Source organism: Penicillium malachiteum (assembly GCF_028827825.1).
Source record: "Penicillium malachiteum strain IBT 17515 chromosome Unknown utg000004l:1.0-4883003.0:1.0-4884900.0, whole genome shotgun sequence".
Lineage (NCBI taxonomy): Eukaryota > Fungi > Ascomycota > Eurotiomycetes > Eurotiales > Aspergillaceae > Penicillium > Penicillium malachiteum.
Window position 1 is genome coordinate 1173651 of NW_026643097.1, and position 24747 is coordinate 1198397.

Below are 24747 nucleotides of genomic sequence, written 5' to 3' on the forward strand. Positions count from 1 at the left end.
CTACCTTTATTTCCTCTACTGTAGTGCTACTAAAGCCTATTTTCCGCTCTGAGTCCCTTCTTCACTTCGATATTTATCTGAATTCGTCATCATGGGTATCCAGCAAGGAGATCAGGCAGGACCAGCGACTCCGTCAAGAAGTATTGATCCGTTGGTTCAAAAATTCGGCCAGCTTAATGTGTTGGATGATTTGATTCGTCTTCGAGCAGCAGATGTAATCCAATATCCTATTCTCGCATATCCAACTTCTAAAAATGATGCGACAAATTACGATTACTATAGTGGTCAGGATCTAGATGAGATGATAGATCAGAGAGTTTCAACACTGATAGAGGATGGCTTCAGACCGGTTCGTATCCACATAGATCATAAATAGACTCTCAAGGCTAATATTCACTAGTCCCAGAGAGACGGGTGTATAGTAGCCATCCTTGCTCTGTCTGACTTGCATATGGTTGTGACCTTTTTTGCGCTCACTCGACTGGGATACACGGTCATGATGCTCTCACCCCGTCTATCAGGAGAAGCATGTGCATCCTTACTTGAAGAGGTCGGATGTGAGAGTATCATTTATGGCAATACAGCAGCTATTCGCACAACCATGGGCCACATCATTCAAAGAAAGCCAATGGTTTGTCGTCCAATGCCTGTCCATTTTGAAGAAAAATCGGAAGATTCTCTGCTAGTACTTCACAGAAGTCGCAACTCTGCGAAGCAAAGAAGCAAAGTCGCCTTGGTATTACATTCATCGGGGTCAACTGGTACCCCAAAGCCATTATATCTCACACATCAGGCCTTGATGACCCATCCATTGAGGGGACCAGGCCTGACATCATTCAATCCACTCCCTTGGTATCATCTTCATGGGCTTTCGACTGCACTTCAGGCCATGTGGATGAGGAAAACAGCTTTCATGTGGAACGCTGAGTTACCACTAACGGCAGACTCGGTCATTTCCGTCCTTGAGGCCTCCAGGCCCGAATCTGTTGCTGCAGTCCCGTACATGCTGCAAATATTAGCGGACAATCCTAGAGGAATTGCCGCACTTCGAAAATGCAAGATCGTGACTTATGGTGGAGCGCCTTGTCCAGATGAGCTGGGTGATCATCTTGTTCGAGAGGGTATCCCGTTTGCTGGGTCCTTTGGCTTGTGAGAACATCGATCCATCCTTTATTAGATCGCGTTAACATTTTTACTATTACAGAACGGAAGCTGGACTAGTTGCCGAATCAATCTCTCGACCGGAAGGTGATCCTTACTGGAATTATTTGAAATTCTTCGACAATATTCAGCCTTACATATGGATGAAGCCTATTGGTGACTCGCTCTATGAGTGTGTTTATCTTTCAGGGCATCCAGCATTAACAACCTCGAACTCAAATGAACCACCAGGCTCATTCCATTCTAAAGACGTGTTTACTCCGCACCCTACGATTCCAAATCGATGGAAATATGCTTCGCGACTGGATGATCGAATCACCCTTGTAAATGGAGAAAAGGTTCTGCCACTTCCTATTGAGGGTCGTATCAAACAACATACTCTCATACACGATGCAGTCGTGGTTGGAATAGGACAGGCGGTCCCCGGTCTTCTGGTCTTTCAGACTCAACATGCACAGAACATGTATCCTTCAGAAGAAGAGTATATGGATGAAATTTGGGAGGCCATCAATGCGGCCAATTCATGTGCAGAGAACTTTTCGCAAATATCTCGAGATATGATTGCCGTATTGCCATACGACTCACCAGTTCCACGAACGGATAAAGGCTCAATGATCAGAGCGCAGGTATATCAACAATATGCGGAGCTTATTGAAAGCATCTACGATCGAGATGAAAAATCAGAAGGGGATATTCAACTATCCACTGATGAGACCGAGACCCTTCTAATGCAGCTGTGCCAGGATCATCTCGGTATTAGCCTCTCAAGCCCAGAAGCAAATTTCTTTTCCGAAGGAGTCGATAGTCTCAAGGCAATTCACCTCCGACGTCTAATCCTCCAGAATTTTCAGATGCCTACGGACCTCTTTCCACGAAACGCTGTATACGAAGCGGGAAGTGTTTCTAAGCTAGCTGAGCAAATCTGTGCGTTGCAGAGTGGCGAGGACTTGATCACAGAGGAGGACCAAATCAGTGCGATGGCAGAATTGATCCAGAAATATTCTACTTTCCAACAGCACATTCCTCACGATGTCCCAGCAAGTAATCAAGCCACTGTAAGTTAGCTCAACGTTCTGACGTGGAATCACCTGATACTGATTATATCGCAAGATTCTCACTGGAGCCACTGGCTCTATTGGTTCGCACACTCTTCACGAACTTCTCAACGATGATTCCGTCTCAACGATCTTCTGTCTAACCCGACAGGAATCTCCTTTCGAGGCGATTCTCAGTGGCCTCATTGAAAAGGAGCTGTATATTACATCAGAAGAACAAGTAACGAAAATTGTTGCACTGACTGCCCATCTTGACCAGCCAGATTTCGGCTTGGACCAAACGATCATGACTCACATGCGCAGCTCAGTCACTCAGATTCTCCATGTCGCGTGGCCAGTGGATTTCAATCTTACGTTCACTCAATTTGAGCCGCATATTAAAGCACTGCATAATCTCATCCAGTTCTCGCTATCCGTTCATCAACCCCAACCCGCCACTGTGATGTTTTGTTCATCCGTTTCCACAGCTCTTGGTGCAAATTTCTCTGAAATCACAGAAGGTCCGATGGCCCTGGATACTGCTTATATGGGCTACGGGCGGTCTAAATTGACAGGAGAGCACATTATCAGTGCTGCCCGTCAAACAGGTGCAAGAACATACTCACTTCGAATTGGACAGGTGTCCGGCCATTCAAAGAAAGGGCTATGGAATGACACCGAGTCTCTTCCACTCATGATTCGCTCAGCCTTGACTCTAAAAGCCTTACCCGATCTACAAGAGAGTTGTTCCTGGCTACCTGTTGACAAGATGGCCGCTATCATGTTAGAGTTAATGAGAACTTGCTCAGCGTCGACCAAAGAAACATCGAACGGCATACCATGCCTGGAAATAACAGAGAAGTTTGAAGATGATTCAGTTTACAATGTGTGCAACTCACGTGTTTTCTCTTGGTCCACTCTTCTCGAATCACTTGCTCGAAATGGGTTCCAATTCGAGGTCGTCCCATTCGAGAAATGGTTAGATCTTCTTCGAGAAAGTGAAGCGAAAGGCGAGGAATATACGAACCCTGCTATCAAATTGATTGATCACTATGAGGCTATGTACGGGGCGAAGTCGTCGTCTCTCCTTACACCAAAGACTTTTGTGGTGGAGAAAGCAGAGCGTGACAGTCTTACACTACGGAACGGTCGGTTGAGAATCATTGAGGATGGTATTCTAGACTGCTATGTTCGTGACTGGGTTTCACGGTGGATGAGATCTTAGTAGATCAACTAATTCTTCCGGTGTTTTTCCTTTTGTCTTTTTTCTATGTCATTTAATTTTTGGTAAATAGATAGAGCTCAACAGATATGATATTTCATCTCTCATATCAATGACATCCTCTTCCACGCACGTGCGTCCAAGCAATGAGTGATCAGAATTTTTTGTACGGCTGGATAGAAAAGACCCTGCGGCTTAGACTTAAACAGATCCACTAGCAATATTGATCTGTTGGTCACAAATAGGATTATCGACAGGGTCGAGACTCATCCAAAGCCATTATTTCGTCCTCGGCTAGTAGAATAACGATCAGTATTCGTGTTCGCATCGGTATCCGTATCCGTATCTTATGATAACGTACCCAATTTTTGATATGTCTCCGTATAGACTGGAATCATGGAGTCCTTTGGATATGCCGTATGTAGCGGCTCGGTGAAAGGACTATAACACGGCCAGCAAGTCCCGTATGATTCATTCACGGCTTGCTCACAGGTTGGTGGTGGAGTCCGCCTATCAAAGCTATCATCTTGAGTAAGAAATGGGTCAGACATATCGGTGTCTGTCAGTGGTTTGCGCTATGCTTTTGATGGAGATCGGATCGGAATTTTCAAATTTTCGAATGTTCAAATATTTTGAAGAGTTCAATTCAGTTTATTTTCTGTTAATATAGGACTTGGAGGCTCCCGTTGACAAAAATGAGGTAAAATGATGATCATGGCCGGGAAAGGATTCCGACCCCTTTTAATGGTGTTACTTGAAGGTCAGATAGAATTTGAAATATCATCATTAAAAATGCAGACTTGAGATGAACCATGGCCTACTATTAATTAGTCTATAGTGGATTCTGCTGATATTACAAATTTGATTTATACTTCTTGGGATTAAAGCATAGACTTCCATCATGGTATTCCTAGGCAATGATTCAAAGTGTATGGCAGGTCTTATTCTTGAGGTGCATCATGATCAAGTATTTCTTCTGGCTCGGGCCACTTCCGAAACAGATCTTGCAAGTAATCCAGTGGAGCCGTGATCAGTCCAACTGCAGTCTGATATGGGGGTCGATCGGGTGCACTAGGATGAGCACGAGTAGGAACGAAGTGCTTAGTGCGAGCAAATGACGCCGCTAAGCGCTTACTTTCCTCTTCACTTATAGCATCTTCCAAGTTGGTGAGATCTATCTTCTCTTCATGGTTGACATGGGCAGCCAGATCATCCATGAGCACTGCTACCGTGGGCATGAAGCGAGGATCGTTGGATTTCAGGTTTTGGAAAACTGCTAACTTGTCTTTAATCTGAGAAATTCTTCAGTATATGTCCCAAGTCTCACAGTCCATTCATGAATTCTCTCACCATTTGATGTTTTTGATGGTCTTCGACTGCATCCTCCTGCAGGTGCTTCTTTAGCGCCGGGTACAGCACTAGCTCCTCGCCTACCACATGACGTGCTAGTTCCCACGTCAACATATTTTGCCATCGAGTCTGTTCATCTTCATCTTCTGCTTCGAGGATTCGTTGATAGTATGCCTTAAGATCTTTGTGGTCGTTGCAGATGACATCACTGATGCGACTCATATTGGATAGTCACAAATTGAGGTGAAAAGCCAGTTCCTAATGGAATTTTCACAAGATGAACAGGGAGTCAAAGCTCAGAATCAATATTGATCTACGAATTCTTCAAGTTCAGATGCACATTTGAACTCTTCTATGATCAATTACTCCTAAGTGACGTCCAAGCTCCGTATTTTCTCCGTCTATTCCCCGTGGAATACTGCTCCGTGCGCCCATAGACCCATAGGCCCATAGCGCTATAGCTCCAACGCATCTAGTGGGGCAAGATAGTCATACCCCGTGTCTTTTAGGAGTCAATGTGCTGACAACACAAATACTTCATTTCCTAATCCTCCTATGATCTGTTTGCTGTGGGGAACCCCGTTTTAGGGGAAGATCGTTTAACTCCCCCCTTCCTTCCCCCTCTTGAGGTATTTTTTTCCTTTCTTTTATAATAAGTTTTTGTTCCTTTCCTCAACTCAAGTTCTCGGATTCTCAGATATCTTCACTATTGAAAGCCCAAAAAGACTGAGAAGAAAAGGAGTTAAATCATGGCAGTTCCAAGGTTCGTATGATCGACCCGGATCGTGCCCCGCGTTCATGACTAAACTTGAACTTATCAGGAATCAAACGCGTACCGACACGTTCACTCCAAAATCTCAACCAGCAGTCGTTTCTCGAGGTGTTTGTGATCGAATTTCGAAATGGATATGGTCTGGGTGGGGCAGTTGTGAATCTCACGGTCCTTCGTCCCGCCAACCACATCGAAGCACTCCCACCGACTGTAAGGCATGCCGAGAGTGGAAGGTTCCTTGCGATCATGCCCAACCTCAATGTGATCACTGTTATCAACAACAAATACTCTGCTTCTATGTCAATCCTGATCAACCAAAGCGGAAAGGTCGTCCAGCTGACGCGTCAGTACCCCGGATTCGCGAACCTACCCCACGAAAGAGACTCGGCTGAGGTCAATGCGGATTTTGCCTTGGGTTCTTTATGAAACGACCTCACCTATGGGCTACTTTATTCCCTCATCCTTTCTTGTATCTTCTCGTTTATCCTAGCATTTTAGAGCGTGGCGAGATCTTTTTTTTATTCGCATTGTGGGAGATCTGGATCATCTGATGTCAGGATCGCCCAAAACAAAAAGTTATGGCTATGACGTGGTAGAGCGTTTCATATCATCTTTCTCCTAATAACAAACGGGGCTCATTTCAAGATGCACGTGTAGAAGTGATTTCGAATTCATATAAAGCTTTTTCCCTATGAAGGTAACGGTACTAATGGCCGACGGCGGATAGTGGAATCCACTTTTCGGTCTACTAGACCAATGATGGAAGAGGATGAACCTGTATAGAAAACATTGGAGGCCAAGACTTGTTATACGGAATTGGTTCCACTATTTCCTGGGCTTCTATTTAGTTCTTAATCTGTTTAAGATCTGTGATACATACTAGACAAGTGTGAATGTGATAAAAAAGCGCATTTTATATGGAAAAGGCTGCAAAGTGGGTCTATCCAATGCCATAGCCGAAATTGTGCCGTATATGCGTGAGTCAGTGTGACAAAAAGTTCGAAGTTGACTGTACATGAAGAATGAAAATTGAAAAAAGAAAAAAATCGATCATCACTCATAGCTCAGTCCGTGCCCGAACCGGAAGATAGGATCTTTGGTGTCGAATGGCACATCCGACTTGGACTGGCATACAGCCTCTGTTGAGGAAGGAAGATCAAATGGAAGTTTGCCCTCCGGTCTATAGACACTGAGCACAACATCCAGGAAAGCATCTACACTTGCACCGTAGTTGAACAACAGAGCAGAGGCTTCTTGTACAATTTCAGGGATAACAGCGGGACGATCAACGTACACATCCACAATAACGGTGGGGACAGCTGCGAAGATGGCTGCCTGTCGAGCCTTTTCTTCATCGGTGAACTCCAAAGATCCAGCATGAAACATGGATTCGAAAGCACCTGGTCGAGGCGTGAATGGGGCTTTCAAGCGTACAAGAGCAATGTCTGCACAGGTCGGATCGGAAACCACCTCCAGCCCCCTTGCTTCAGCAACCTCAGCGGGAATTCCATCGAGATAAAACTTTTTCCCCTGATTAGCTACCAGAGGAAGAACGTTTTGATTATTGGTCAGAAGCGTGTAGCTGCGTCTTTGAGCCTCGTTGGCTAGTTTGACAAACTCAGGGTTGCCAACAATTCGCTCTGCAGCATCTTCATCCACAAATGGAGAGTCGAATAATCCCAGAACGAACTTTTCGCGAAGCAATCGTCGTATAGATTGGTCAAGTCGCTCTTCAGAGATTTTGCCCTTGGAAACAAGGCTGCTTAGGAGCTCGGAGCATGATTCACCACCCAGTTGATCGCATCCAGCATCTATGACTTTCTCCAGGCGTTCTTCGGCCGAGAGATGTTCGACACCCCAAGCGCGTGCAGGCATGGGTTCGCCAAAGAAACTCTTATCATTCAATACTGCCCAGTCTGTGCAGATAATTCCCTGGAAGCCAAGCTCTTCCCGAAGCAGGCCAGTCATGACACCTTTGTTAAACGCAAAGCCCACTTCCTCGTACTTGGTGCCAATTGGCATTCCATAGGACGGCATTATATGGGCAGTGCCTACCTCAACGGCAGCACGGAACGGCTGAAGGTGACCCTCCCAGTTATCACCAGGGTACACTTGCTCTCGACCATAATCGAAGTGTGGATCCTCACCATCCTTCTGAGGACCTCCTCCGGGGAAATGTTTGGTCATAGTTGACACTGATTGCGGACCCAGAGTCGTACCTTGGAATCCACGAATATAAGCCTTGAGCAAGCTTGAGGTAAGGTCTGAATCTTCACCAAATGTGGCTGCGATCCGAGACCAGCGAGGTTCCGTTGCCAGATCAACCTGGGGGTGCAAGGCAAGGCGAAGACCGATGGCTAGGTATTCCTGGCGGGCAATGTCGCCAAACTTTTCCACGAGCTCTGTAGAACGGATAGCGGCGAAGCCTAAGCTCTCTGGCCATTGGGAGAGAATACCTGCTTCAAAGCCTGTGCCCACATTGTCGGTGAAGTGGTTGCGAGGGTCCGTGGATAGGGTGACGGGGATGCCCAGTCGTGTGCTTCGCGCGACCCGTTGCAGATTGTTGTGCCACTTGGCAGCTGCTCGTGCATCGGTAACAGGGCCGAGAAGATTGAAATATGACATTTTTCTCTCACGCACCATATCCTCATTGCTGATCATGTTAAAATGAGGTTGGGCTGGAGCAAGAGCGCCATTCTCTCCCATCACAATCATGTCCTGAAACATCAATCCACATTTTTCATCCACCGTCATACGCTGGATCAAGTCCTCTAGCCGTTCGTCAATCGATAGTGTTTGGTCCCAGTATGGGAAACTTGAACTCTCTCTTGCTTCGCTCATTTTGCCTTGGTGTAAAATATATTCTAGTTTGGGCGTGACTTAGAGCGAACGATATGATGAGAGGGGAAAAGAAGGAAGTGGTTCGGTGAAAATCGAATCAGAAAATGGGAAAATGGAATAAAAATAAAAAAGTACCGAGAGGTGTCCGAGTTTCGGCAAAACAATAGCTACAATGTGTCCTTGTCCCGGCCGAGCATTTATATTGATAACTGACAGTCGGTTTTCGGATCGTCTGAGTATTCAACTTGAATACGGTAATGATATTGTCGTAAAAAAAGGCGTTGGCTTTGGGCTGAACTCCACCTGGGCATCTGCCATCGGCTTTTGTGAATACCGAGTACTCCGTAAATTGGAGTAAAAAACGGAGCTAAGATGAACCCGTGTCTTCAAATGTTCTCTAGACCAGGCAGAGCATCGTATTCGTGTGGCGGTACCATCGAAGCGTATCAAGTCCTGTTAATTCCTACGGAGATGATTAGTTCAGGCTTGGAACAAGGGTCTGGCTTGGAATCATCTCTCCGCATTCTGATTCTTGGCAAGGCTTAAATGCATCTTTTCGGGATACATATGCGCAGTAATGATTAGAATAGAACCAAAGCGGCTCCCAGATGTCGATCTAGATATGCTGTATAGACTTATCTACAGCTACGCAACACCAGATCCAAATAAGAAACAGTATAGCAAAATTCCATTGCGCCTAGTATCAATCGACAATCATCAGTTGACTTTATTACCAGGTGAGTCACCGTGGGGATACCCAAAGACTTGGAAATTCACGAAGGCGGGGGAGTGGCGGGGAGCCGGCGGGGAGCCGGTGGAGAGCCGACACTAAGAACGATTTCAAAGAGAAACACTGCAATCTATGTACCCCAGAATCGTAAATCCAGGCTAGATTAGCCGAAGAGATCTGGCTCCGGAATGTGGAGATCCAAAGGTCCTGTCAGTATGAACTGATATTTTCTTTACAAACATTGAAGTGGAGCCGAGATTTAGTATAAGAAATTATGTTGTCTAACAATCATTTTGCTCAGGCCTGCTTGCATTGGAATGTTCACAAGCCCCAATTAGTGACTAGTCGTCTTCAAAAATTGACAAAAAAACAAAGAAATATAGAAATAAGAGAATCGTACTATGCATCTTAGTCTTTTCAAGTTAGATCAGGCGTTGGCTGGTTCAGCTCGGTGCGGCTCACTCGGCAGTGGATTTAGTTAGGCGTTGGCGTCTTCCAAGGTTTGCAATAGACATGCACCCCAGAGTTTTTATCTCCACCTGGGCACATGGGCTCGTATTATAATACAGATCTTTCCATTTTTACAGACATTTGACACCCGCGTAAGGCTCGGGTTTCTGTGGGGGTACCGAGGTTTCCCCGGTATTACTAGTATGGATCAGTAGTCATTGGCAAAGACAGCAAGTTTACCAAATATGCGTACTAAGGAAGGATTTGCCTTTCATGCTGGCTTGCGTGGTTTACAAGAAAGTTTTACGCCACAATATATGAGTTTTTACTAAGGAGAAGGGGTATATAGCCCTGCCACTTGCCTGCTTGACTTTTCTTTGCACCTCGCGTTCACCAACACTTATCACATACATATCACATTTTCAATGGCCCAAAACCTGGAGATGGAGGAGAAGGCCACAGGCGATCACATGGAATGGACTGTCAAGTCCGAGATGGAACTGGCTGCCGGCAGTGATGATAACGTTTCCATGTGGCAGCTTATGAAGAAGAATAACTGGGCAATCTTATACTGCTGTCTCATGAGTATCAGTCCAATGGTTTTTGGATTTGATGTCATCACTGTTGGTATCGTTACAGCAATGCCGGCGTTTCAGTAAGTTTGAGAATTTCATTCCACCAGACCTCCTCGCGCATTCAAAGTCCCAAGCCGTTGCTTACGAATTATCCTACAGAGAGTCATTCGGAACCCTCACCGATGGTACATACCTTCTTCCGGCCATGTGGCTGTCACTATGGACCACCATGATGCCAGTTGGTATGATGTTTGGTTCATTGAGCGGCAGTTTCACCACGGATAGGTTTGGAACGAGGTGGTCCATCATGCTTGGAGGACTCTTCGCAGTAGCCGGTGCTTTACTCACTTTATTCTCGGACCGATTGCCTGATCTAGAATCAAGACGTGGTCTTTTCACCGGCTCCAAGGTGGTTTTGGGTTGGGGTCTGGGTTTTATGCTTCCGGCATCGCAGACATATGTGTCCGAGGTAGCTCCCGTTCGGCTTCGCGGAGCTCTTCTTTCATTTTTCACTATATCCATGGTATGTTGGACGTGTTTATTACCACAGCTTTATCAACCTCTCTCTGTTCCAGAACACCCTCGGACACCTTTTCTTCCAGACACTAACCACGTTGGTTCAGCTCATTGGTCAAATTATTGCAGTCGCTGGAATTGATGTTCGCCTTCTCAACTACACTCCGTCTTCATACCGTGTAAGTCTAACCCGATATCCCCATCGAGCAAGCCAATTAGAAAGCGACTAAACTTTCGTTTCTGAATAGGTTCTATTTGCAGTGGAACTGGTCCCAACCGGGCTTTCAATCATCGCAGCCATCTTCTGTCCGGAAAGTCCAGCAATCTACGCCAAGCTGGGCAAGCGTGTACAAGCAATTTGCGCATACACCCGAATTTTCTCTTCAGAAGGAGCAGAGGAGGCAGTTACAAAGATCGAAAGCTCTCTCGAGCATGAGAGACAAGCACAGGTTAACGATGAAGCTCCAAGCTATATTGAATGCTTCCGAGGAACAAACTGGCGCCGTACTAGAGTTGTCATCTACGCCAATATGTTACAGAACTTTGTCGGAGTTGCTATGGTGAACCAGTGCACTTATTTTATGGAGCTGGGTGGCATGTCTCCCTATATCTCCCTGAATGTGACTACTGCACTCCTGTGCGTGGCTCTCCCGGGTTATATCTCCTCTTGGTACACCATGAACGTCTATGGTCGACGCAATGTCATGCTTTGTGCCAGCACTGCCATTGGAGTTCTCTGGTTGGTCATTGGCATCATGGGATGTTTTGGGGCCGAAAAGATATTTTGGTTAGTTTTTCGTCGAAGATGTACTTTCCATACTTTGATACTAATATTTTGCAGGACTATTGGATGTCTCATTGTGGTCATCAACTTTGTCTATGCTATGGGTGTTGGTAGTGTTTATCCTGTGGTTGCATCAGAGACCTCAACCCTGCGGCTTCGTGCTAAAACACAGGCCATTGGGTTCTGCGTCCAGTTCCTTACCACTTGGGCGTTTGGATTCTCTGTGCCATATATGTACACGACCGATGAAGGTGACCTGGGCGGTAAAGTCGGCTTCATTTTTGGATTCCTTTCTGTCGTTGCGTGGGTGGTAATCTACCTGGAAGTCCCGGAAATGATGGGTCGCACGATCGCAGATATTGATGAGCTCTTTGAGCGAAAGACTGCGACAAAGGATTTCCGCAAGACAGTTCTCTAAAGCTCCAATCGTGCAGTCTATTTCACTTTGAAAGACTATAGCATACCACATCCAAGAACAGAACTGTCAAACATTACCCAGTGAGATTTATTACAGCAAAGTACCATAATTCAATCATAATGACTTAAGCGTGTGCAAACTGGTACCCATGACTATTTCGCAGATCCAACATTTGAATCTTAATGCTAGATATTTTTCAGACATTTAATTCCCCACAGAATGTTTATTTTTCCAACTTTGTTGAATATCAAGTAGAGAACGCAGAAACCTTGGAATGAAAAACCTCGCCCCTCTCCACTCGCCCCTCTCCACACCGCTACCTCCGCTATTCAACCCCAACTCGAAAAACTTTGAACGTTGCTCCCATTCCAAGGTTACGGAGCACAGGGTACCATTTATGACATCTCCAATATCCGTCTCGGATCAATCCCGATTGCGGTGTGTTTAAGTCGGAGTACTGTGACCCGCTCCGGACACTGTGCTCCGCGCCTCCACTACTCTAAATAACAAGGATATCTGGGAATCCATCTTGAGGGGCGTGGACAACGATTTCAATCAATATCACAAAGACTATACACAGGGCATTTACCATGATGCGTTGATTGGATCCGCCGTGAGGCTCTTAATATCTTATCTTATTACGTATACCCGAACACGACCTTATAATTCCCGCAAATTTTAATTGTGAGTAATGCAAATGATAATCCTTGTTCTTATTTCCTTCATACTAACTAAATTCAAAGATGGATTCTGAATACCACCGATTGGCGAATGCCATTCTGGAACAAGCCTCAAAGTCTCCAAGACGACGGTATCTCGTCGCAATTGCAGGGATACCCGGGTCTGGCAAGACCACCACAGCTGAAGCGATAGTCCAACAAATAAATAAAAGCTCACAAAGTCACGCGGCTCTTCTTTCAATGGATGGATTCCATTTATCCCGAGCAGCTCTCGATAAAATGCCGAACTCCTCAGAAGCCTATGTTCGTCGTGGTGCCCCGTGGACATTCGACGTGGCTCGTTTTGTCGACTTCATTCAACGACTTCGTGTCTGGGCTGATAAGACTCCCTTGGTCACATCTAAATCAAGGAGTGCTTGGTCTACCACTGACATCATACACGCACCAACATTCGATCATGAAGCCAAGGATCCAGTGGAAGACGGGATTGCAATCACACCGGATACATCGGTAATCATTATCGAGGGGAATTATCTTCTACTTGATGAGCCGGGCTGGCGGGATCTAGCTTCTCTGGTTGATTATCGAGTTTTTGTTGATGCTGATCTACAAGAAGCTCGTGATAGGACTGCCAAACGGCATGTGCGAGCAGGAATTGAGAAGAATCTGAAAGATGGGTATCGACGGGTTGATAGTAATGATTATTTGAATGGAGTCTCGATCAGGGAGAAATTATTGGCTCCAGATATGGTAGTGAAGAGTGTGACGGTCACAAGTACGACTTAGCACCTGAGACATACTACATGCAACTTGAACGAAAATAATGACAAAAATTATGAAGTAACGATACTTCGTGCTATTTTCCCATGTCACATACTAATAGATGTCATAATTCTAGTAGATTTCCTCCTTGTGGAACACATCTTTCGTTATTAGCAGGTGATCAAAATTTTGTGGAAGAATCCAGGACTCACTAGGGATTTCTGGCATCCAGCCTGCGCGACTTTTGCAGAAGAATTCTCCTTTAGGAGGTAACAGCTCCGGATCGTCTAGTGAGCCTGAGCAAATGTATCGAAAATGATCTTTCGCCATCTCCTATGTGTCATTAGCATGGAGCTATGCATCAATTTAGAGTGTTGATTTGGAACGCACCCCATACTCTAGAATAAAACTGCCACAATTATCACAGAATTCCCGGTGAATCACTACTCCCGATCCATTGTCTGCAGTATGCTCCTTAGGCTGGCCGGATATGAGATGAAATGTATCTTTTGGGACTTTGGTAGTGAGTCCATAATTTGTTCCAAATGCTTTCTGGTTTCCCTCACGATGTTAGCTGTCCAGTAGAATGACTTAGAGGGTATTCCGAGAAAATCATGGCTATGTAGTCATACTTTGCAATTTTTACAGTGGCATAAGGACGTGCGCGCATCTTCTGGTGAAGCTAGATGTACTTCATACTGGATGCTTTTGCAGAAACATGAGCCTGTATAGGTTGGCATCCTTTAGTTTGGTCACTTGTAGATTCTTCCTTTTTCAAATCATAAGTAATGGAAAATTGGGAAGAATTGTAATCTCTCATTTATCATCGAACTTGAAGGATATCCAAACTTCAACCCTGATGTCGACGACTATAACATAGACTTGTATAAGTGACTTCAAGTTCCCCGCCCGCAGTTCTATGATGATGACATGACACCACCTCGAAGCTTCATTGTTACTAACATTCCAAACAAAACCAAGAATTTCACTTATTATCAAGATTCTCTCATAAATTACTTTTCGTTCAATTTTGTTTTTCTCTAAACTGCCAAAAATGTCAGTTCAGACTGCAGACAACATACGGCACAGCTTCGTGGTGGCTTGCTTCATCTTCAAGTTCTCAAAAAACAACGCCACTCCGCAAGTTGCTTTATTTCGGCGCAGTGACCAAGTGAGAACCTACCAGTGTGTTATGCTTAGTTTTTTTCATCTCTCCAATTATCAATCTTACCTGGGGCCGACATCCTCTTTTTACATATGATGCAGTTCAAGCTTCTTCAGTGAGCTACAAGCTAACCGAATAGACACCACATAGGACCCATTTCGGGAGGTATAGAGGCAAATGAATCACCAATCCAAGCAGCTTGGCGCGAGATAAATGAGGAAACTACTTTGACTCCAAATGAACTTGATTTCTGGCGCCATGGGAATCCATTTACCTTCACTGACACTTCAGTGGGACGAAAATGGACTATCTACTCTTTTGGATTTCGCTTGAAATCTCAGGAAGAGCCCAGTAACGGTGCCTTGGCCATAGAAATTGACTGGGAACATGAGAGTTGGGCATGGTATAATCCGGCAGAGATACTGGATGAGGAGCACTTTGGCGGAGTCCCTCGCCTCGCAGAAAGCTTTCGACGAGTCTTTTTTGAAATTGATATGAATGAACAGACCAGCTTGGCTTTGCAGTATTGTTTACAGGAGCTGAAAGAAGACCATCGCAGCGGATCACATGAACTGACATCTATTGCGCTGAGAGGATTCCGAGACGTGCTCGTAAATCTCAAGTGTGACTCAACTCCATGGATAACCGCTCGCACGGCAGCATGGCACATTTGGAAAAATGGGCGAGAAAGCATGGGTTCAGCAACTTTGAACGCTCTCATCGGAGCTCTTGATGATATGAGAGAAATGCTCGACCGGGATGTTATCAGCGAAGCTTGTTGGGATCAAGTTCTTTCGGTGGTCGATCATCACTTGGAATACCGCCGGAAAATGCCACTGCGAATTAAACAGTCCTTCGTCACATACCTTCAAGATCATTATTCCTTGTCTCAAGGCTCCAACGGGTCACAACCACCACAGACCCTGACTCTCCTTACCCTTTCTGCGAGCTCAACCATTCGGGATAGTATTCTCGATGCCTTTGCAGCAACCTCGATACCCAGGTTAGATCTCCATATCCTTGAGTCGCGACCTTTATTTGAAGGAGCTAGCATGGCGTCATCCATCATCACCGAATTCCAAACCAAGTTCCCGCCATCTTCAACTCAGTCTTTGAATCTGACTATCCACACCGATGCCTCTGCAGCTCTTGCATCTGTGAATGTGGACCTTGTTCTTCTTGGAGCAGATCGGATATCCAGCTCCGGAAGCATAAGCAACAAAACAGGGTCACTTCCAGCCGTTCTCAGTGCTAAACATGTTAGTCCAAATGTGAAGGTCTTGGTATTTAGTGGGCTAGAAAAGGTAGCGCCAGACACGGAAGCCCAGCATGAGGCCGAGGAGAATGATCCCGGTGAAGTTGTGAGCAGCTGGCTTGCCAGTGATATTAAAGGTGTCCATCTTCTTGGAGAAATGTGTGACACACATACCAGGAATGCCAACTGCACTGCTCAGGTGCGGAATGTCTACTTTGAGTGGGTTCCTGCTGATCTTATTGATGGGTATATTTGTGAGAATGGTACGCTTGATCGGCCAGCGATATATGCAAAGGCAGAGAGCGTGAGAATGAAGGCAAGTGAGTACTTTAGCACGGTCTAATCTTGGATATGTCAGCGGGTAATCATTGCTTAAGATATTATGCCATACACTGGCACTGGATTTCATTATGGTTGATCTTGAAGATTGCTGGTACTCGGGACATTCTTTTCTTACAGAGATGGCCTTGCTGTCTGACCCATCATTTGACAGCAACAAGATGAAATACGTCGCTTTTGAGTATTCGAATATCGAAAGAAAGATTGAAGGCCCTATCTGTGCATTCATTGAACCGACTACTTAACATCCATACAATCCATAAATCCAGCGCCAGCTAAGGCCACGTTAAAGTCAGAGGCTGCGTAGTTGAGGTAAAACAGAGGAAAATCATAAGCCCATCCACAAAACTCCAGAGGTAGAAGACGGGATCGTAAAGAATTCTACCTCCAACAAAGGAAATCCGACCTATATGCAAAACGAAAAAAGGTATCATCATATTCAAGAATCACGGACACGCGCCTGGCGTTTAGCGGTGCCAATGTGGGTGTTGTGTACTTTGGTGGCAAACTTCAAGCTTGTCAAGGTCTCTGAAAGATGCGCCTGTAGAGGGCTAACCATGACAAACATGAGTGTCTTAGAGTTGCCACCAAGAGAGAATTGGAGCAGGTATGTAAGCTGCGAAACGAGTTAGAAAATGGATTGGATAGAACGTTATCATAGTAACTTACTTTGCTGTTTCGGTACGGAACATGGCCTCCATCTTTGCCCTGGCCCAGGGCTGCAATAACATCACCGAGGGAGCTCAGACTGCGATTGATGTTCTGTGTCTCCTTCAAGCGCTCTCCAGTCGCTTGACTGTGACTCAATCGCTCACTTCCGGCCAGATCGACCAGATTAAGGGTGCCTTCGCTGCGCTCCCCGGTGACATGGTTCTCGCCGGTGAGCTTAAGGATGAAGACGGAATGGGATCGGGATGAGCGCTCATTGGCCTTGGTGGCGGCAACGGAGCGATTGGCATCTGCGTTCTTCAGAATCCTGCTGACCATTTCGGGGGAGTCGAGCTGGACAGTGGTGATATCTGTGATGAAAGTCTTGCCTCGCTGCATGTCATGGCGAATCTCATGCTTCTTCTTGTCCAGGTCATCTGGATTGCCCAAAAGATCGTTCAGGTTTTCGTTGTAGACTTCCACGAAATTGCCTTCCATTGTGTACCGCCAGCCCTTTTCCTCGAGACCTTGGGCGGTCTCATAGATTTGATGAACAGCCCGAGGGATCATACCATCCTGTGAAGACATAGTATGGGTCTTACCACTACCAGTTTGTCCATAACAGAAAATGCAAACATTGTATCCATCCAAGGCACTTTGGACCAATTGACTAATTTCATCAAAGACCTCAGCATTCTGGCTAGAAGGGCCAAAAACACGATCAAAACTGAACGGGTTGTTCTTGCGAGACACAACGCCAAGGGTATTCTTCTCTTCGGGCCCGATGATGTTGATCTCTTTTGCGTCTTCAGACTCATCGGGATACAGCATGGGTGCGATTTGGGTTGTCGGTTCACTATTTAGGGATGGACGGACACGACAGAACACACGGATGTTGCCCTTGAGTTCCTGTACCTGATTGTGAAGCTTGCGACGGAGGGTTTCCTCTCTTCGAAGCTTCTCCTTGATCTTGTCCGTCTCTGAGAGAGCATCCATCATCTCTTGGTTGCATCGCTCAAATGCCTGTGACTGTTCCTCGCGTCCGCCTTCAAGGAACTCGATACGAGCTTTGAGAGCCTTAATGGTGGATTCAAGGGTGACACCGTTGGTGGTAGCTGTATCCAAATTTTGTCGAAGATCATGGACAGTCTTACGCTCACGTTCAATATCGGCCCTCATGTTGTCGAGCTCACGTTTCAAAGTCGTGATTTCGCGCTCTTTGTTGTTCAACTCGAGCTGAGACTTTTGGATATCCATGGTAGATTGCGTAGCTAAGTTACCAAGCTCTCGAACCCGTTTGGCTTTCTCATCTTCAATCTCGCCCTCGAACTTGCGCTTCAGGTCACGAATCTCATCTGCATGTTGAATCGCTAGCACTTCCTTCTCTTTCTTGCTTTCGTGACTGATAGTGGCAAGTTCGATGCGGTGGCGGCCTTCGAGGTCATCAATCGCGATGTCTTGCTCTCGGCGGGCAATTTCTAGGGCATTCTGAGCGAGAGTAAGCTGGGTCTTGATAGATTCCATCTCCACCCTCTGAGTGACATTGGTTTCGGTCAGAGAGTCTCGATCTCGTTCCAGGTCGGCAACTGCACCCTTGTCAGCATCATGTGAGTCTCAAAATTGGATGATTGACTTACTGCGGGATTTATAGACCTCAACAGCGTCTTTCAATCCCGAGGCTTCTTGGCCGTTTTGATCCATTTTCATCAAGAAGGTCTGGAAGATTTCAGACATGTCTCTCTCTTTGGATTCATGGTTCCATTCGGTATCTGCATGATAGTCAGGATTTATCAGCTTTGTGCTTTTTCTTAAAAATTGCGGCCGTGGGGCCTTTGATGGTGATTTTTGTGGGGGTGGACTGGGGACTCGGAAGGGCTTGGATGGGGTAAGAATGGGAAGCCTGGATCGTTGAGCTCCCTGTACTGGGATGATTGCTGAGTTGTACTCGGGATGGGCAGTTTGCGCAGTTTTCGCAGTAACGAAGCTCGCGTCGGAGGAGTCATCATCGAAGACCTTTTCATCAGACTCAACTCCGACGGATGCTGGGCGGCGCAGACTATTATGGCACGAATGATTCTCCAAGGTTCCAAGGGGGCCAGAAGAATGGAAAGAACTAAAGGAAGAGGATCGCATACCCTTTCGTTTTCCAAGAATACTTCCGGCACTATCTTCGATGTGGGTGTTCAATGAGGTAGGGCGCTGTAGCGAATTGTTGGCTCTGCGAGTACCGAACGAAGTTTGAGCACGAGGCATGCCGGATATGCCACGGGATCCATAGCTCATAGTACTGGCGGAGAAGTTGGGTGTTGGGCGAGTAGTCGTCGATCCGGACCGGGAAACAGTGGATGAATTTAACGAGTTTCCCCGCGCATGTACTTTCGATGCAGCCGATGCTGGACGGGAGATTGGGGCTTGTTTCTTCGGTTCCGGAGAGGTCATTGGCCTTTGACGGGTCGCTATGAAATCCCGTTAGCTGCGATACTCCTTGCCCTGAGAAGACCTATATCCGCCCTTACGCGACACTGCTTTAGCAACAAGGGTTCCAGGCGGCATGATTCCCGACCGAGAATTAGCAGATGCAGGGTTCATTTCTCGGAGGCCACCAGCCTGAGGAATGCGCGACCGAGTCACGGGTCTGGATTGAGCCTGGGGGACATGGATGTCAGCGTTTGCGCAAATGCGACCAGATGGGGATGTTGTTTACCATGTTCTCGTCCTCCATGGTGGGATTTGTAGCGCGCCAGGTTACCGGTGAGTAGATAATCCGGGCAAGTAAAGTAAATTCTCGTCCAGCCACTGTCTCAATGGCCGGCTAGGCAATGGGGGAAAGATGCGCGACAGGAGTAGGGAACATGCAACAGGGTCGAGGCGCTGGAGATCTGGAAGCTCCTCTGTTTCTGGAGAGACGGATAAACAAAGCTGACTCAGCCATCGACGATATTTGCCTATTTTGGACTAGCGGTATTTATATAAATCACGTGAGCTTGAAGGCGGTGTGATGACGAAGGCGGTGGATATTACCAGTAGATTTCATGACCGATACCGCACGTGAGCAGGATGATCATCAACTTCATTGTTTGAACTTCTCATGAACTTGATTTTGTGTGATTAGATTGTGCATGATCTTCTCATCTCATTCCTTCTCCACACTCCATACATTTTGAAGTGCAATTTCCCGGAAATTAAAGACCAATTGGATGTGGCATTGGTTGAAACCGTTGATCCAATCCCGGCGCAGACTCCACTAGGCCCGCTTGAAACCCCCCAAAGGGCCCCAGTTGCCGCATTCCCTGGCAGTTGGAGGGCAGCTGCTTCTTCTCCTTCAATCTACTCCTTCAAGCTTCTTTCTTTTTTCTTTTTCTTACCCCCATTTTCCCCCGGCTCGGTACCGACCATGTCCGGCCGTTTTGTGCGTTCATCCAAGTACCGTAAGTCTTGATATTAGCGCCTGCGATGTAAGCTCTTTGCTAACCTTTGGGGAAGGCCACGTCTTCGGGCGCTCGACGCGAAAGGTACCTACATTTGTTCCCAAGACTGGCCATGCGAGATCTCTTTGTTGATCATGATTACAGGAGCAATGCTATGATAACCTTCGAATCTCCCGAAATGCCTGGGATACCAACTTAATCAAGGTTCGTCAACTTGCGCCACTGCCCCTTATCCTGTGCTACAGGGTCCCTCGTGAGGCTAACAAATCTCTCAAATAGGTCAATCCGAAGCATCTCGCTGTCAATTGGGAAGCTGGTGGTGGTGGAGCTTTCGCTGTCATTCCCCTCGAGGAACGGGGCAAACTCCCAGATCGCATCCCTCTATTCCGAGGTCATACCGCAGTAGTCCTCGACACCGACTGGTAATTCTGATTCCGGCAGACAAACAATTACAAAATACAATGCTAAACAGACGAAATTTAACAGGAACCCTTTCGACGATGATTTGATCGCTTCCTGTTCCGATGACGGCAAGGTATAGACGAACACAAAAAGGTGTTTTGAATTTGGATACTGATTTAAAGGTCTAGGTCTTCCTCTGGCGGGTCCCAGAGAACTTCACTGTCCGCCCCGATGCCGACGCCGATGACATCCAGGACATTGCGCCTGTTGGCAAGCTCAGCGGTCACCCCAAGTATGCAAACGTGTCTCAGATCTCGACGTTGGGGATGAATGCTAATACTTGCTTGCAGGAAAATCGGCCACGTGCTCTTCAACCCCGCGGCGGAAAACGTGCTGGCAACGGCCTCGGGCGATTACACTGTGAAGATTTGGGATATTGAGGCGGGTCAACCGAAGCTGACCCTGAACATTGGCGACATTGTGCAGTCCCAGTCGTGGAGTGCCAACGGCTCTCTTCTCGTTACCACCTCTCGCGACAAGAAGCTCCGTATCTGGGATGTTCGTCAGGAGCGCCCGGCACACGAGGGTGCTGGACACTCAGGCGCCAAGAACAGTCGTTCCGTTTGGCTGGGAGAGCGCGACCGGATCGCGACCACCGGTTTCTCCAAGATGAGTGATCGCCAACTGGCCCTGTGGGATATCCGTGCGGCCCGAGAGCCCATCAACGGCTTTAAGACCCTGGACTCCATCTCCGGTGTATCCATGCCTTTCTGGGATGATGGCACTAACTGCCTGTACCTGGCTGGACGCGGGTGAGTTGATAACAGCTAACAATCTGTCTACATTTCAGTTTTACTAATATAGGTTTGCAGTGATGGAAACATTCGCTACTTTGAGCTTGAAAACGACAAGTTCGAGTTCCTTTCTGAGTACAAGTCCGCCGATCCTCAGCGTGGCGTTGCCTTCATGCCTAAGCGTGGTGTGAACATGCACGAGAATGAGGTCACTCGCGCATTCAAGACTGTTAATGATGGCTATATCGAGCCTGTCTCCTTCATCGTCCCTCGTCGCTCTGAGAACTTCCAGGACGACATCTACCCACCCACCTTCGGCCTCACCCCGGCTATGGGCCCGTCAGACTGGCTTTCTGGCAAGGAGGCCATTCCTCCCAAGATCTCCATGGCCAATCTGTTTGACGGAAACGGCTTGAAGGAGATTTCCCCTGTGCAGGAGAAGCCAACCGGCACTATGGATGCTCCCGCGCCCAAGGTTGCCGAGCCTGAGATCAAGCAGCCCGAGCCCATGGCACCCAAGACTGCTCCCGAGCCTACTCCCGAGCCTACCCCAGAACCCACCCGTGTGACCCGTCCCGCTCCATCTATGAAGGAGCAGGGTGCCTCCATGGCTGCTATGGTCAACAAGTTTGCCGATGATGAAGAGACCGCTCCCGTCGAAGAGGATGACTCCAGCTTCGAGGAGGTTTCTAAACCAGTTGAGCGTACTGCTCGCTCCCCCGTTGCCGAGTCATCTTCGCCACGGGTCAGCAGCCCATTGCGTCCCAAGGAGATTGAGACTAAGCCCCAGCCTGTTCCTTCCGTCCAAGTCGTATGTTCACTCTTATATTTCATCCTTTCTGTGTTCCCATGCTAATTGTCTCCTCACATAGACCCCCGTTGCCTCGTCGCCCGCCAGTGAGAGCAGCGTGTCCACTACTACTGTTTCCAAGGAGATCGAAGAGATTAAAAACTTGATTGCTGAGCAGACCAAAACCATTGCCGAACAGGCCCAGCAGGTGCAGACACTGACTGCAGAGATTGAGGCGCTGAAGACCAAGCTGAACTAAGTTGTTAATTTCCATTGTTGAATATCTCGCAAGCATTACTGTGGTATGTATTCTGGGGAGTTGTGAGACCGACCTTACGGGGCCGGTATTGATATTCTTGGTGTTGCCGCAGATGAAGGCGCACTACTGTATGTGGATATGCGCTGTCGTTTCTTTTTAGCGGATTTGTCAATACATTGGCCTTCAAAATAGTAGATTTTTCTTTCCATTTTTGTAACTCGTAACGAACTTTCATGCTCTTAGTCTCTAAGGCTTCCAAGTCTGGCATTAGGAATCGCCATTGAAGATGGGGAACTACACATGTACGAAAAATTCAAGTTCAAGATGATTTATATGGAACACTCCATTTTATTAGATTATGTACTAGTACGGTAGTACTCAAGATTGTGCTTTGTGCAAATTTCGCAATGTACAAGCAAGAACCAGCCCAAATGCAGATACGCAAAGAAAGAACAACCAAACATACCAGAGACCCTTAGTGATGACTTCGAAGATAACATCCTGTTCATCATCCGGCAAGCCTCGAGTAAGGCTCGCAGTAGAGGTAGACGCTGCAACGATCTCAGCAGCTAAAGTCGATCCTAAAGCCGCGACCAATTTAGCTTTTCTAGCCGCGACCTCGTAGTTATAGATCACAGTAGCCACGACGACAGAAATGGAGGCGGCTATTTGTCGAACAAGGGAAAATGCAGCTGTGGCCTGACTCATCTCCGTAGGCGATACATTCGCCTGAAGAGCAATCAACGTTGCTTGGAAGTTAGGACCTAGTCCCAATCCTGCAACCATCTGGAACAGAACTATACGTGACCAGGAGGCATAGGGTTGAAGATTCAGATAGAGTCCATAGGCAAGGGTTGTGAAGAACATGCCGAAGATGATAACCTCGCGGAAGCGGCCTGTGGCGCGCATGTACCAACCTCCCAGGCCAGAAGAGACGGCTAAAGCGCCGACGAGGGGAAGAAGGAGGACACCACTCATTATTGAGCTTTTCAGTAGGACGTTTTGGAAGTAAACTGGAAGGTAGAAACATCCTCCAATGAATACCACCCCGTGACAGAAGTTGATGAGAAGGAGTGCGACGTTTTGTCGGCTGCTGAACACTGCTAGCGGGATTATTGGGGAAGCTGGGAAGCGTTCGTATATCCCGAAGAGAATCAAGGCAATAATTCCGAAGACAATGAGGCAGATTACTGTTGCGGAAGACCATGCGAACTGATCACCTCCGAATTCTAGTCCAAGAAGGAGCAGGATTGTTCCGGCGATGACGAGGCCCACACCAATCCAATCGATAGCTGCTAGGCCATCAAGTAGATTCTTCTTCGTGGTGTCGATCTTTAAGAAGAACATCAAGAAAAGAAAAGCAATACCGCCGACGGGTACTTGTGAATGTCAGTTCTGATAAAATATCATGATGAGAGAATTGGGACCAGTCAAAGACTCACAGTTGATATAGAAGCACCATCTCCAAGTCACATAGGTTGTAAAGGCACCGCCAATAATAGGTCCCACTGCACCTGCAATGGCCCATGTGGCGCCAAAAATGCCCAAATAAGCAGCGCGTCGTTGCACGTCGAAGAGATCTGAAACACAGATATTGGCCATCACGGTGATACCACCACTACCCACGCCCTGCAGGGCGCGACCCGCTATTAACATGTTGACATTGATAGCCAATCCGCAGATCAAACTGCCGCCGAGAAAGAGAATGATGGAGGAGCTGAGGATAAGCTTTCGCCCCCCAGATATCACTCAATCTGCCCCATAGACCGACGCATGCTGCATTTGCTAGTAAGTAAGAGGAGGCGATCCATGAATATGCTGAGTCGGAGGCATGGAAATGAGCGACGATCTCAGGGAGAGCGGTTGAGACGATGGTCTTCAAGTTGTTTAGTTAGTAAATTACTTAGAAGTGAAATATTATCCATTTTCATGGATAGTGCAGTGCTCCTTACAATATCTAGTGCAGCAAGAAACACAGACAACTTTATATAGGAGAACCAATTAGTATCCAAGTCATCTCCGAGTCGTTCAGGTTAAATTCTTCACTTACGCCTAATCCAAGCAGGATGATCACGATTCTCTGCTTGCTAGGATTGTCTTGGTATGTGACATTCTCAGCAGGGACATCTTCCTCTGCAAACTTTTCAGGGACCGTGCTGGCGGCAAGTTCCTCATCGCGGGCGTGAGCACCGATTGAAAGACGGTGTTCTTCCTTTTCCGAAGACATGATGAGCGATCGGAGAAGGTCGGATAATTAGGATAAGATAAGAAATTAAGAAAACATAGTTGAATGAGTGTGTATTGGATAAAAGATTCAAGTTTAAAAGAAAAAGAAAAAGTGGTAAAGATGAAGAAAATAGGAGCCTGCAGAA

At 46.8% G+C, this 24747-nt stretch overlaps 10 protein-coding genes across 10 annotated transcripts; 6 read left to right on the forward strand and 4 right to left on the reverse strand.

Annotated features, from left to right (window-relative positions):
• Positions 1-91: 91 nt before the first annotated feature.
• On the forward strand, positions 92-3420 carry N7483_008595 (AMP-dependent synthetase/ligase; the record flags this gene model as incomplete). Its single annotated transcript, XM_057092022.1, has 4 exons — positions 92-349; positions 401-1149; positions 1205-2216; positions 2272-3420. 4 exons carry the CDS (start codon positions 92-94, stop codon positions 3418-3420), a joined length of 3168 nt encoding a protein of 1055 aa, XP_056943196.1.
• A 938-nt stretch (positions 3421-4358) lies between these two features.
• Positions 4359-4989, reverse strand: N7483_008596 (uncharacterized protein; the record flags this gene model as incomplete). Its single annotated transcript, XM_057092023.1, has 2 exons — positions 4359-4709; positions 4768-4989. The coding sequence occupies 2 exons, from the start codon at positions 4987-4989 to the stop codon at positions 4359-4361; spliced, it is 573 nt and encodes a 190-aa protein (XP_056943197.1).
• A 527-nt stretch (positions 4990-5516) lies between these two features.
• On the forward strand, positions 5517-5965 carry N7483_008597 (uncharacterized protein; the record flags this gene model as incomplete). Its single annotated transcript, XM_057092024.1, has 2 exons — positions 5517-5534; positions 5633-5965. 2 exons carry the CDS (start codon positions 5517-5519, stop codon positions 5963-5965), a joined length of 351 nt encoding a protein of 116 aa, XP_056943198.1.
• Positions 5966-6592: 627 nt separating this feature from the next.
• N7483_008598 (glycoside hydrolase family 3 protein) lies at positions 6593-8380 on the reverse strand (the record flags this gene model as incomplete). The annotated part of the gene is made up of 1 exon (XM_057092025.1): positions 6593-8380. One exon carries the CDS (start codon positions 8378-8380, stop codon positions 6593-6595), a length of 1788 nt encoding a protein of 595 aa, XP_056943199.1.
• Positions 8381-9985: 1605 nt separating this feature from the next.
• N7483_008599 (uncharacterized protein) lies at positions 9986-11853 on the forward strand (the record flags this gene model as incomplete). The annotated part of the gene is made up of 5 exons (XM_057092026.1): positions 9986-10215; positions 10295-10658; positions 10711-10830; positions 10900-11438; positions 11493-11853. The coding sequence occupies 5 exons, from the start codon at positions 9986-9988 to the stop codon at positions 11851-11853; spliced, it is 1614 nt and encodes a 537-aa protein (XP_056943200.1).
• A 743-nt stretch (positions 11854-12596) lies between these two features.
• On the forward strand, positions 12597-13319 carry N7483_008600 (phosphoribulokinase/uridine kinase family protein; the record flags this gene model as incomplete). Its single annotated transcript, XM_057092027.1, has 1 exon — positions 12597-13319. The coding sequence occupies one exon, from the start codon at positions 12597-12599 to the stop codon at positions 13317-13319; it is 723 nt and encodes a 240-aa protein (XP_056943201.1).
• Positions 13320-14349: 1030 nt separating this feature from the next.
• On the forward strand, positions 14350-16058 carry N7483_008601 (translation initiation factor eIF-2B subunit family protein; the record flags this gene model as incomplete). Its single annotated transcript, XM_057092028.1, has 2 exons — positions 14350-14480; positions 14600-16058. The coding sequence occupies 2 exons, from the start codon at positions 14350-14352 to the stop codon at positions 16056-16058; spliced, it is 1590 nt and encodes a 529-aa protein (XP_056943202.1).
• Positions 16059-16493: 435 nt separating this feature from the next.
• On the reverse strand, positions 16494-19424 carry N7483_008602 (putative kinesin family protein (KlpA); the record flags this gene model as incomplete). The annotated part of the gene is made up of 5 exons (XM_057092029.1): positions 16494-16670; positions 16724-18288; positions 18340-19158; positions 19219-19348; positions 19407-19424. 5 exons carry the CDS (start codon positions 19422-19424, stop codon positions 16494-16496), a joined length of 2709 nt encoding a protein of 902 aa, XP_056943203.1.
• A 672-nt stretch (positions 19425-20096) lies between these two features.
• On the forward strand, positions 20097-22375 carry N7483_008603 (coronin; the record flags this gene model as incomplete). The annotated part of the gene is made up of 9 exons (XM_057092030.1): positions 20097-20130; positions 20186-20214; positions 20275-20334; positions 20410-20552; positions 20617-20665; positions 20721-20824; positions 20883-21344; positions 21405-22137; positions 22199-22375. 9 exons carry the CDS (start codon positions 20097-20099, stop codon positions 22373-22375), a joined length of 1791 nt encoding a protein of 596 aa, XP_056943204.1.
• A 378-nt stretch (positions 22376-22753) lies between these two features.
• N7483_008604 (efflux pump antibiotic resistance protein) lies at positions 22754-24602 on the reverse strand (the record flags this gene model as incomplete). The annotated part of the gene is made up of 5 exons (XM_057092031.1): positions 22754-23754; positions 23818-24021; positions 24125-24251; positions 24328-24357; positions 24426-24602. 5 exons carry the CDS (start codon positions 24600-24602, stop codon positions 22754-22756), a joined length of 1539 nt encoding a protein of 512 aa, XP_056943205.1.
• Between the last annotated feature and the right edge of the window lie 145 nt (positions 24603-24747).